Source organism: Muntiacus reevesi, chromosome 1 (assembly GCF_963930625.1).
Source record: "Muntiacus reevesi chromosome 1, mMunRee1.1, whole genome shotgun sequence".
Taxonomy (NCBI): Eukaryota; Metazoa; Chordata; class Mammalia; order Artiodactyla; family Cervidae; genus Muntiacus; species Muntiacus reevesi.
The window spans coordinates 13,246,369-13,259,937 of NC_089249.1; the positions used below are offsets into that span (position 1 = coordinate 13,246,369).

Genomic DNA, 13,569 nt, shown 5'->3' on the forward strand with positions numbered 1-13,569 from the left:
AGAGGTCAGCAGAACTGGGTCAACTCAAGACAGGAAATTGAGAGCCACCTCTCAGCTCTGCTGGGCAAAGGGTAGAGATTTGGGTAGCTGTCATCTATGACATCAGCTGATTTTAATAATACAGTAATATTAAGAATGGTTGAACACTGTACCATTTTAAGCACTTGTTCATTGCATGTGTATTGCAGAGGCAGTGGTAGAAATTTGAAATAACTTGAAGAAACTTTTTTCACAGCAATCAAATGAGCCTAACAGAAATAAAATTAATAAAACTATTCAATTGCTAAACAAAGCCAGGTATTTAGAAATGTTTCTGATGCAATTAATAAAGTGTGTGAACAGGTCCTGGACTGGGGAATCCCCATGGCCACTGGCAAGCTAATTTCTAAACCCTAATGTTGAACTATTTAAAGATGCCATATTCAACCTGCTAAAGTCTAGAATAGTATCTCCCTAAAAAAAAAAAAAAGAAAAGTAATAGAATGTAGACCTGGAGCTGCTAAGGTTAGTTTGCAAAGAGAGAAAGCTCTCTTGGTCTAAAACTTTTAGAAAATACTGCTTTCAGCAAAGTGAAACTGTTTGGTTTTGTAACCTTATGTTTTACTGGGAGATTTCTCAGAAACTTGAATGAGCTAGTGAGCATGGTCAATCCATAAGAAAGGTACAGCAGAGGCAGGGTGTTCAAAATTATCTAAGAGAGTTCTCCCTAAGCCCCTGAAGCATCTTCCTCAACCATTTAGGAAATGCAAATATGGGTTCATTCCCCATCCCCGCCACACACAGGAATCCAACACATTCCTAGGCACAGACACTAATCCATGTTCTTCAGAGAGAAGAGAATCAGAAAAAATGCTTTCAGCTTCTTCCCCTCAAGTATTGGTTAAGGTAACAGAGCTCTGTTAACAGGTTAACCTCAACTTCATTGACTTCACACAATAATAGTCCATTGTTAAGCAGCTGTCACCAGTGCAAATGGAATCCTCTACAAAGCTCTGAAAGATTTGGTTTCTGTGCCCCACCCTCAGATGTTCTGCTTTGATTGTTCTGGAGCAGTATAGACACTGGGAGGTGGGGGGTGGAATTTAAGCTCCTTCAAGATTCTAAATGAGGTTGAAATCCACTGAACCAAAGGATTGTGAGGACTTCCTCATCTGGTGTCTTCACATTCAGACCTCTGGGTTAGCCTCTGAAGGGCTTAACTGTACCAGAAGTTTCCTGGATTACTGATCAATATAATGTTGTTTCAAACATCCAGAGGGAAAGATTTTGTAGTTAGGATTATTTAACTAGTCTTTAACTGTGAGTCTCCCAGTGAACTCGCGTCATGAGATATCGCCTAAGCCTGTTTTGGTGATTGTTTTTCAGTCGCTCAGTCGTGTCCAGCTCTCTACGACCCCCTGAACTGCAGCATTCGAGACTTCCCTGTCCTTTATTATCTCTCCGAGTTTGCTCAGACTCATATCGGCTGAGTCAGTGATGCTATCCAACCATCTCATTCACCGTCTCCCCTTTCTCCTCCTGCCCTCAATCCCTCCCAGGATTAAGGTCTTTTCCAGAGAGTCAATTCTTCCCGACTGGTAGCCAAAGTATTGGGGCTTCAGCTTCAGTCCTTCCAATGAATATTCAGGGTTGATTTCCTTTAGGGTTGACTAGTTTGATCTCCTTGTTGTCCAAGGGTCTCTCAAGAGTTGATCAACCCAGACTTTATCCTTTGTGGTGCTAGGACTGATATTTTTCCATCATGTCAATGAGCCTGGAGCACCGCCTGCTATTTAAGGACTAAGTCTTGTTTTAGGAAGTAGAGGATAGTGGTTTAGTACTAGCTCTGGAGTCACGCACTTTGAAAACTAGATCCTCACCTACTTGCTGTGTGACCTTGGGAAAATTGTTGCCTAACCTCTCTGCCTCAGTTACCTCATCTGTAAAATGGGGAGAACAATTCTATTTCACCAAGAATTGTGAGGATTAAATGGGTTAATCCATGGAGAAGTCTAGCACAGTGAGTAGTACATAGTAAGTTTTCCACAAATGTTGGCTATAGTTGTTTTTCTTATTTGCAAATACAGATCTCTGCTCTATGCTGCTGGAGTTACAGAAGTTAAGGGCTAGCCCTGCTCTTCAAGAAATTAATAATTGATCTCAGGAGACAGACATACAGCGAATTGTGGATGGAGGTGACTGAGCTTTTGTAGCATGATGTGCAAAATGCTGGGAGGGCCTCCAAGATGAATATTAGAGGAGCAGGACTGGAAGCCTTCCTGGAAGAGGTGACATTAGACCTAGGTCTTGAAGCATAAGATGAGACCTGTAGACCCAGTTATTTGCTGCTAAAGTGACCTGGAAGAGGCCAGAGGATGAGTCAAAAACTCAACCAATGGCATCTTAAAAGAGACATTTCTTTGTGATAGAGTTTTCCACTGCCATCACCCAAGTCAAGGACCAGCCTTCTGCAACCCCTCCACACCTGGAATTGTGCCCATTTATGGGTACCCCCATATATACTGCCTGATGACAAGCTCGAACCTCTGCATTCAGAGAGAGAGGTTTGCAGTTTTCCATGGTGTGGTTGTGTTCATGTTGTCAGGGCCTGAGGTCAGCAGTAGGCAGGACCAGAGGAGGATGGGCAGAGCAGTGGGAGGCCGGAGCTTTTTCTTGGGAGTTTCACAAGGCACAAAAATTCCGGCTCATGTCTCTGCCTCAGCCCCTTCAGGATATCCTGTCATTGAGCCAGGACATGTATACAGTTGAGAGTGGCCGATTTCACCACGTCCCCTAGATTGGCCATTTTTCCTGTCTAGAGGCAGCTCTCGCATATCATCTGTTGCAATCCAGGAAAAGGAGAGGAAAAGATTTAAAAGCAAACACTGAAATGAGAAAGAATTCACTGGGCGTTCATCAAACTGAATTTAAGTAGCTACACAGTCCTGACAGGTGCCTGACGCGGAGAAGAAGCGAATATTTCCTCACCATGCTGCAAAGTGTAATACTTTTCTTTCTTGGATTGGTGGTACAAAATCTCTGCTCCCTATCCGAAACCGCAGAACAGGTAAGATGAAACTTATGTTTTGTAAAAGTTTTGTTTCCCTTCACGATTGTGTTTAAAACCTTGTGCTTTCCTGCATGGTCATGAACAAAGCGTACTCTCTGGGCTTCACAAAATAGAAAGCTTATGGAGAATAGGATGCTAACAAGGATCCATCTCTCTGAAGGAGCACTAACCCAGCTGATTCTATTCTGTGCTAAAATGCAATCGTGGGATCTCTGATTTTAGCCCTAACTTTCCTCTCTCCATTGTAGACTTTGCTATCTTTTCTGTTTGTTTTAATGAATCCCTCCCATTGCATCATCCTGAATGTTGAAAATAACAATGACTGTAGAGAGATGAGTAGAGAGGAGCTCTGGGGAATTCCAGGTCAGGTCATAACTGACTGAGAAACACAAGGTCACCAAAATGCCAGGAATCCATCTGTCTACCTACCATGAGCTGTAGTCAAAGGACCCAGGGTAGTGGAGTCAATGGCCTGGTGAAGGACACCAGCTCGCCTGCCTGTCCAGCACGTTCATGTGAGTTGTCATCATAGAGCAGGTTCCGAACCAGCTCTGCAGCAAGTCTAGGCTAGAGGAGGGTATGTGAGGGACCTCCCTGGCAGTCCAGAAGTTAGCACTCTACTGTAGGGGCCATTGGTTTGATCCCTGGTCAGGAAACTTAAGATAACACAAGTTGTGCAGCCAAAAAAAAAATAGGAGTGTATGTGAGAGATGATCTAAGTGATTTTATTTAAAATGCATTTCACAAGTTAGGATTTCTGCTTTATGAATGATAAGACATAAACATGACTCTGCATCTGTGCCAGGCAATTTTTTTACATATATATATATATACATATATGTAATATGTATGTAATATATATGTATATATACAGTCTTTTTTCATATTCTTTTCCATGATGGTTTATCACAGGATATTGAGTATATCCTGTGTCATGCAATAAGACATTGTAGTTTATTCATCCTCTATATACTAGTTTACATCTGCTGATCCCAAACTCCTAATACTCCCCTCCCATATCCTCCCACCCCCTTAGCTACTATGATTCTGTTCTCTGTGTCTGTGAGTCTGTTTTGTGACAGGCAATTTTTATTTTATTCTATTGAAGTATAACTGATTTCCCGTGTTGTGTTAATTTCTTCTGTACAGCAAAATGACTCAGCTCTACATATCTATTTTTTCATATTTTTCGTTATGGTTTGTCATGGGATATTGTATAGTTCGTTGTGTTGTACAGTAGGACCTTGTTGCTTACCATCCCACAGATAATAGTTTGCCCCTGCTAATCCCAAAATCCCCATTGTTCCTCCCTGTGCCAGGCAAACTTTATCAATTCCAATTTTACTCCAGTTGACTATACTCTGATAATGTTTTTCACTAAAATGTTGGAAGATGGTATATGGGTTAAGTGCTCCAGCTCTAAGGTTAGATAGGGGCAAGATTGAACTGGGGCTTTCTTGTTAAATCAGGATTGAACTAACAGCTATTTGAGGACAAGTGACTGGGCTTCTGTAGTGGCTCAGATGCTAAAGAATCTGCTTGCAATGCAGGAGACCAGGGTTCAATCCCTGGGTCAGGAAGATCCCCTGGAGAAGGGCATGGCAACCAACTCCAGTTTTCTTGCCTGGAGAATTTCATGGACAGAGGAACCTGGTGGTCCATGAGGTTGCAAAGAGATCCGACTGAGTGACTAACACTTTCTCTCCTTTTTCACTCTCTATGCTCTGTGGCTTGCTAGCTGTTGAACCCTGAATGTGTTACTTAGTCCCTCTGAGCTTCAGTTTCTCCCTTGACATTGCTCCACAAATAATAGTAGCTGAGTTTACTCTTCAGACGGGACCATATGAGAGAGATAATGAGACTTTCCACTTGAACCATTTGAAGGTTAAGGGATTTCTTGAAAAGACAGTATTAATTCTGGCTTGCTAAGATAGAAAAGACAAAGTAATGTCACCCCATATACTTATCTAAATGGTAAACCCTAATGTAAAGAAAATCCTGTTTAAAAAATGTAGATGTGCCCTAACCAGTAAAGGGAAAGAATTCAAGCAATATTCAAGAGTGGCTTTTATTAGTCCACAAAGAACATTCTAGTGCTATTTTGGTTCATAATGATCACCAAATGAAACCTGCCAGTAAAAACAGATGTTTGTTTTCTATATGCCACTATAGTGTATAGGGAAGAGCAATGGCTGATCAAGGAATCAAAATCACTGACAGTGTGACCTTGGCCGAGTCACTGAACCTCCCACACCTCAGTTTTCTCCCCGCTAAAGTAAGGATAATGATACCTCCTCTACTTACCTGTACGGTGGTCAAGATCAAATAAGATGGTGCCTTTGGAAGCTTGCATGACCATAAATTTCCCTGTAAATGTAAGCTTTCTTCTTATGCAGCCCTCACATATTTCAGTGACTTTAGAAGTAGCTCTGATGTTCCCACCACCCCTAACCTAGCGCCAGCCCCAAGGGATGACAAAGAAATAGGAGAAAGTGGTCCTCTCCTGCAAGGGTCTTTCTGATGGAGAGACTACAAAACATCCTTCACTGACCAGCCATAGGGAGAAGAGGCGTTGAGAGAAGAAAGATGAGTGTGGTTTTGTGGACGTGGTGACACAGGGTGTTAAAGAAGACAAGGTTTGGGTCGCCAGGGGAAGAGGAAAGAACACTCTGATCAGCAGAGGCAACAGGCCAAACACAGGGGTCAGAACAAAGAAGCAGCAAGACTTCCTGGTGGTCCAGTGGTTAAGGCTGCGTTTGTGCGCAGGTGTGCCTGCTCCGTCATGTCTGACTCTTTGCAACCCCATGGACTGTAGTCTGCCAGGCTCCTCTGTCCATGGAATTTTCCAGGCAAGATCACTGGAATGGGTTGCCATTTCCTCCTCCAGGGGATCTTCCTGATCTAGGGATTGAACCCAGGTCTCCTGTATCTCCTTTACCACTGAACTGTGCTACCTGGGAAGCCGCCAATGCAGGAGGCATGGGTTCAGACCCTGATCAGAGAACTAATATCATTGAATGCTGTATGATGTGGCCCAAAAAAAAAAAAAAAAAGAGAGAGAAGCATCACAGGAACTGGCATTTATCCCCTGTGACATTCCAGATACTGGGCCAGGTGATTTGCACCTGTTATACCACTCAGAGGTCTCAATAATCTGCAGAGTGGTTATCAATATCCCCCCTTTACAGATGATGGCAAAGAATAAGGAATTCATTTGAGAGTGTATATTTAGCAAGATATAGAGCTTGATTCCAATCTTATGTCTTTTGAGTCCTAAGTTCAATCTTTTTTCATTGTACAAAAGTGCTGCTTAAGCTTGATGGGAAGATGAAGGAAACTTGAGAAAGAGGGGGAAATCCATGGAAGATCAGCACCAGAATCATGGATGAGGGACCCAAAGACAAGGCCAAAGTGTGTCTGCATTGTTCACTTTAGCAGTGAATTCTCTGCCACTTGCTGTTGCCAAATGACTATTTATGGTGTGTCTGTGTGATTTCCCACAAGTCATTCATTCAATCAACAAATCATTACTGAACTCTACTGTGTGCTAAACACTGGTCCACATGTTCAGAGTACAGCAGAGGATAATATAGAAAAAGATCGCCACCCTCATGGAGCCCACATCCTACCTGGATTGTAACGAGATTGTAAACGTCTTTGGAGCAGGAACTGTATGCCTCACTTAGCACCTACACCACATTATTCCTATCCGAATCGATGCTGAAAGAATATTCTTGAGACCTGTTGACTGATGAACAATTGACCTTGAAGAACCAGCTTACAATTTCCCATTTGAAAAGTGTACCCTGCAGTATACTTTCAGTTTCCCATTTGAATATATATAAATAGTGACATTGCCCTATTTTGCCAGACTCCAGACTTGAGATCTGTGATGGCAAAGGCATGGTACCAGTAGCAGCTTTCCATGGCAGACACTGATCCCGATTGATCCCAACACTCTTTTCAGATATGATGGAAAGACTGGCCAGTCATCACCAATCAACCTCATTGCCATCCGTGTCATTTCGTTTACATGAAGCTAATGGAGATTGGCCAATCCAGGCTCTGCTAGTGGGATTTGATTTTTTTTCTTTTTTATGTTTTCACAGGGGAAAAGATGTGATAAAAAGTCTCTCCTTACAATTAGAACTGAGTGCCAGTCCTGCTCAGTCAACCTTGGAATGAAGTGCCCAGATGGTTTCACCAAGATTACCAGCGGTATTGCGGGGATCCGAGATTGCAGGTACTCATCATGAGATGATGTATACGTGTGCTGGAGTCTTGGAAATTGAGGGATTGTGAATCCAAATAGAAACTTCCTGACTTAAAACTACAAAGCATTTCCATGATTTTTTCTTGTTCTAAGGTTACATTGAGCCCAAACTTCAGCAACTCACAACTATGACCGTGAGTCTAAAAATTATATTACGATTCACATTTTCATACAAAATTGACTACATTGCGTTGCACAGAAATATTCTCCTCTCATCTTGCCCTTCTTTATTCTGAAAATCTGGGATTTGTTTCCTCTGGAAAAAGTTCTAGTCAAAGCATGTTAAAAGCCTTGGGTCTTCCTTTGAAACTAATACAACATTGTAAAGCAACTATACTCCAATTGAAATTAATTTTTAAAAATACAATTTAAAAAGGCTTTGGGTCCGATAGTCATCTTGCTAACCAGCTCTGCACCCTGATACTATAGAACTCAGAGAAGGGAGACAGATTTGTTGTGTTTTCGGTGAGTGCTGCATTCTTGAAGACCTCTTTTTGACCTCAAAACTCTCATAATTCAAGTTTAATCCTTGCAAAGGATGATGAGCATTTCTGCCCACCAGCTCATGAATGCAGCCAGGCAGCTCAAATGCAAACACAAGTTTTAATTTACTCAGTCTCCTAATTTAAAAATTAGACTACTCAACAAGTTTGCTTCTAATTCAGGGGTGAGGGGCTGGAAAAATTTCGTATAAAATGAAACAACTAACTCTGTTATATGACACTAGTTTAAATTCACATTTGCTTAATGCAGCTGTGCATCATTACATGCTAAGTCACCTCAATCATGTCCGACTCTTTGTGAGCCCATGGACTGTAGCCCACCAGGCTCCTCTGTCTATGCAACTCTCCAGGCAAGAATAATGAACTGGGTTGTCATGCCCTTCTTCAGGGATCTTCACAACCCAGCAATCAAACGCAAATCTCTTAAGTCTTTTGCATTGGCAGGCGGGCTCTTTACCACTAATGCCACCTGGGAAGCCCTAATGCAGTTAACTGTACTATATTCTAAAATCCCAAGTCATCATTTTTAATAGAAGTTTCCCAGCATTAACTGGCCTGTTATTAGCAAGGATACGCAGCAGTTGACCATTCAGTTACTAAAGTGGGCACACATTTGCAACCAGATTCTCTGAGAAAGTACATCAGGAAGATCTGGTGCTCAAAGTTAAAATTATAGGGGAACTTAAAACATTCTTTATACTGTACTCTTCACAACCAAAGTGGGCACTTTGTTATGTGTTCCCCACCCACCACCCCCACCCCGCTACTTCTTCCCCTTCCCACAAACACAAAGAATATGATTATTGCACTCATGCTGTCTATTTTAGAACTGGGGACTTTGACATGTCACTCATTCATGCTGAAACAAATCCAAGGCTGGTTTTTTAATATAAAATTTTGTTGAAATATAGCTGATCTACAGTGTTAATTTCATGCAGACAGCAAAGTGATTCAGTTATATACATGTATTCTTTTTCTTTATAGTTTATGACAAGATACTGAATACAGTTCCCTGTGCTATGCAGTAGGTCCTTGTTGTTTATCTCTTTTATATATAATAGTGCATATCTGTTAATCCCTCCTAATTTACCCTCCCCAACTTTCCCCTTTGGTGACCATAAATTTGTTTTCTATGCCATGCCTGGTTTTTAAGGGGACATTTCATTTTCTTTTGGACTCTCCCTTTCCCCTTCTTTGTGAAGAAATGTCCATGCCAGTATGTTCAGCCTTCCAAAGAAATAATCAACTCTATCTCCAGCTCGAGTGCCCACAAAGCCAGTAGCTCTGCAGTTAATCAGCAACGTTCCAGGGACTGGTTTAGGGATACAACCTTGAACTCAGCACCACACTGTTCTTAATGGCCCTGTGAAGAGAAATGACAGTCACGGAAGAATGCTCTAGATAGACTGCAGTCATGTCCTGGAATAAGCTGTCCATGCAAAGATCTCTGTAAATAGACAAGTGTTTAACCTCCGTAGAATATCTGTTCCTCAGCTGGTACAAAAAAACTGTTCTGAGGAACTCATGATTCTCTCTCAAGGAAACCAAGGCAAATATTGCTCCCTAGTTTAGAACATCTCTCACAAAAGTTTTCCATCTATAGCATCTGCAAAAAATTTACAAGTCCTAAGTGGTCGGTTTATTTTAAAACCACAGGTCCTGTGCATCACATAACACTTGAACTTTCCCTTCTTTCACTGGCTGCTAGGACATGCTGAGACAAGTCTGAAGTCTACATCTAGCATGTGCCTAGGACCTAACATTATTTCTTTCATCTATTAATGTTATTTCTAACATTTTAGATATTTCACCTTTATTTCATCCTTCCCTGATTTTTTTCATCCATCTCTTACATCAAAGATGAATTATGATTAAGCTTTATTTTATCTAGGAAGCAAAATGTGTTTAAACTACATAATTTAAAATATAGGCAAGTGTAAAGACCTGAATAAAAACCTATGGCAATCTCACTGCCCAGAGTTCACTGAGCTGCTGTAATCATGGGTGAACATCCCCTTTTTCCCTTCAAGGTACACCTTTGAGGTCAGAGCGTACTCGCTGTCTCTGCCCGGATGCCGCCATATCTGTAGCAAGGATTATCTCCAGCCTCAGTGCTGTCCAGGCCACTGGGGCCCAGACTGCATGGGTAAGTGGCCCAACACGTTTCCTTGATATTTGCTTCTCAGTGTCTCATTGCACAGGAAATCAAGAGGAAGGAAGCCTGATAAAAGAGAATGTTAGCATCTTTTTCTGGAAAGTTCCTTTTCCGTCCATATGTGGAAAACCTTTTCAGCCCTGTCAGCTTTTATGTCAATATCTGCTTTTCTCTCTTTAGGGATCTCTCTTTAAGACAATTCCTTTACAAGTCAGAATGGGGGGCAACTGAAATGATATTAATTTTTATAAAAGAGTTTACTAGCCATGGAAATGGAGAAGGAAATGGCAACCCACTCCAGTATTCCTGCCTAGAGAATCCTGTGGACAGAGGAGCCTGGTGGGCTGCTGTCCACAGGGTCGCACAGAGTCAGACACGACTGAAGTGACTTAGCATGCATGCATGCATTGGAGAAGGACATGGCAACCCACTCCAGTGTTCTTGCCTGGAGAATCCCAGGGACAGGGGAGCCTGGTGGGCTGCCGTCTGTGGGGTCACACAGAATCGGCCACGACTGAAGACTTAGCAGCAGCAGCAGCCATAGAAAGGGAGTACCGATGCTGGACCAGTATGATCTCAATGCAGTTTTCTTTAAGAGACATTTGATTACAGTAACTCAAAGACTGTAGTTATTGTTCAGCAACCAAAATAATCATTAACTCTCCTAAAAACTTGTCTTAGGATGCAGTAGCAAACTCTGTAATGACCAGGTTCCATTGTAAGAAAAACCACTTGGCCAAACCTGAGTCAGTGGTATAGTTTGGACTCCTTGGTCAAATGTAACATTTCTCAGCTGAAACTGAACTTCTATCTTTTTTTTTTTCTTGACTTTTATTTTTGAACTTTTATCTTGATTAAAGATGTTGACACTCAAGCAGTAACCAAGTCCCTGATGACAATATGCTAATTACATGGGATCCCTTTTGGAGAGGGAGGGGTAGTAAAAATCAGGCATTTTTATTCATGAATTTACCATTTGTTTTCCATCTTCTAAGATGTAATGAAAACATCTTAAGGATCTGCTTAAAGGGAGAGATTAGTTCTCTTTTGCTTTGTGTTTTCTCATTAAAATAACATGAGCAAATTGTACAAAGCTTGTAAAATTTAGAAAGGTATAAAGAGGAAAAAGTAGTGACTTGTATTCTATCACACATAGAAAACTATAAATACTTTGACTTATTTCCTTGTTCCTTTTTTCCCCCATATTGCTTGTAAATAGTTGAGCCCATATTATATGCATAACATTGCCTATTTTTTAACTAGTGATTAAATGAACAATAATTTCAATTTACTCAATACTGCCAACTTTAGGTACTAGAGAAGTAGTTGGCCTGTATAGTCTGATTTAATTCTTAAAACAAATCTTTAAGTTTTGTTAAGTCTTTAAGTCCCATCCTGCTTGTGAGAAATACAATTTAAAGATTATCTCTTGCTTGTCTCTTTGGGGTCAGTAAACAAAACACACTCAAGTTCAGGGCTGCCTGTCACCACAGTCCTTTCTCTCCACTCTGTCCCACTGCCTGCAGCAGAATTTGTCTTAAAAAAACAAAAAAGGAGTTTCCAGTGTGTTTCTAATTTTTGTTTTTTTCTACAAGTATTTTTTATTTGTTCCCATGATTTTACTAATTGTAACTGTTGTACAATATTATATAAGTTACAGGTATACAGTACAATGATTACAATTGTTAAAGTTTACACCCCACTTATAAAATACTGTCTATATTGCCTGTGTTATATAGGATATCCTTGTAGCTTATTTCCTAGCAGATAGTTTGTACCTCTCAATCTCCTACCTCAATATCTGCCCCTCTCCCTTCCTTCTCTCCCACAGGTAACCACTAGTTCATTCTCTATATCTATTCTCTATATCTCTATATATCTCTGTATAAGGTTGCTTATACTAACTAGTTGTTATATTTTTAGACCCCATATATAAGCAACATCATATTTGTCTTTCTCTGACTTATTTCACTTAGCATAATACCCTCCAAGTTCATCCGTGTTGTTGCAAATGGCAAAATTTCATTCTTTTTTTTTATGACTGAGTCATATTCCATTATGTATACCACATCTTCTTTATCCATTCATCGGTTGGTGGAATCTTGGGTTGCTTTAATATCTTATCTTGGCAATTGTAAATAATGCTAATATGAATATTGGGGTGCATATCTCTTTTCAAATATATACTCAGGAATGGAATTGTTGGATCATATGGTAGTTCCCCGGTGGCTCAGACAGTGAAGAATCTACCTGCAATGTGGGAGACCCGAGTTCGATATCTGGGTCAGGAAGATCCCCTGGAGGAGGAAATGGCAACCCACTCCAGTATTCTTGCCTGGAGAATCCCATGGACGGAGGAGCCTGGCAGATTACAGTCCATGGAGTCGCAAAGAGCTGGACACGACGGAGCTACTTCAGTATTGTAGTTTTAATTTTAGTTTTTTGAGGAACCTCCAAAATGTTTTCCACAGTGGCTACACCAATTTATATTCCCACCAGCAGTGTACAAAGGTTCCCTTTTCTCCACATCCTCCCAGCATTTGTTGCCTGTGTTCTTTTTGATGATGATCATAGTGGCGGGTGTGAGGTGACATGTCATTGTGATTTTGACATGCATTTTCCTGATAATTAGTGGTGTTGAGCATTCTAATTTTTCTTCTGTTTGGTAGGTCCCTTCAGCCCTCCCACTCAATGTATGGATCACGCTCCTTACCCTGGGAAGCTCAAGGTTGGGGTTTAGGGTACATCTGTGAACCATTATGCTCTGTTTCACCTTAATGTGTTGGCACTTTGTGTTCTAAGAGTTGGCCACATCAGAATGAAGCAATTAACCCAGACATCCAGATGTCGTGAACTTTCTTTTAAGCACCAAACAGGGTCATGGTCACATCCAGTTCACAGAATCATCCTGATAAAATTGATTTTTTTGTTTGCTTTTCTCTTTCTAATCCACAGAAACTCATGTGATCTTAAGTTAATTAGACACATAGTAGACAAGAAAAGGCTTTGTCTAAGATGCAGTAGTGAAAGTGAGCATATCCAGTCTAGTGAATAACAGACCACAGCCCAGAGAGCAAAAGAACCCAGGGCCAACTACCAGAAGTTTGAGGTTTGAACCTATTCCCCTCATCGCTAAGTTGGGCAAGTTATTTGCTGCTTCTCCAACAGTCTCCTTAGCTATCAAATGAGGGTAGAGAGTCCTACCTTGCAAAACTCTAGGAGGGATTTTATTTTATTTTATTTTATTTTAATTTTTTTAATTAGTTGGAGGCTAATTACTTCACAACATTTCAGTGGGTTTTGTCATACATTGACATGAATCAGCCATAGAGTTACACGTATTCCCCATCCCGATCCCCCCTCCCACCTCCCTTTCCACCCGACTCCTCTGGGTCCTCCCAGTGCACCAGGCCCGAGCACTTGTCTCATGCATCCCACCTGGGCTGGTGATCTGTTTCACCATAGATAATATATATGCTGTTCTTTCGAAACATCCCACCCTCACCTTCTCCCACAGAGTTCAAAAGTCTGTTCTGTACTTCTGTGTCTCTTTTTCTTTTTTGCATATAGGGTTATCATTACCATCTTT

The 13,569-nt window shown here is 41.1% G+C and overlaps 1 protein-coding gene across 1 annotated transcript in view; it reads left to right on the plus strand.

Annotated features, from left to right (window-relative positions):
• The first annotated feature begins 2,968 nt into the window (after positions 1–2,968).
• Positions 2,969–13,569, plus strand: part of STAB2 (stabilin 2) — a 164,092-nt gene continuing 153,491 nt past the window's right edge. The window contains exons 1-3 of the mRNA XM_065921136.1: positions 2,969–3,046; positions 7,159–7,292; positions 9,856–9,971. Coding sequence (XP_065777208.1) covers positions 2,969–3,046; positions 7,159–7,292; positions 9,856–9,971 — 328 coding nt within the window. The remainder of the gene's footprint in view (positions 3,047–7,158; positions 7,293–9,855; positions 9,972–13,569) is intronic.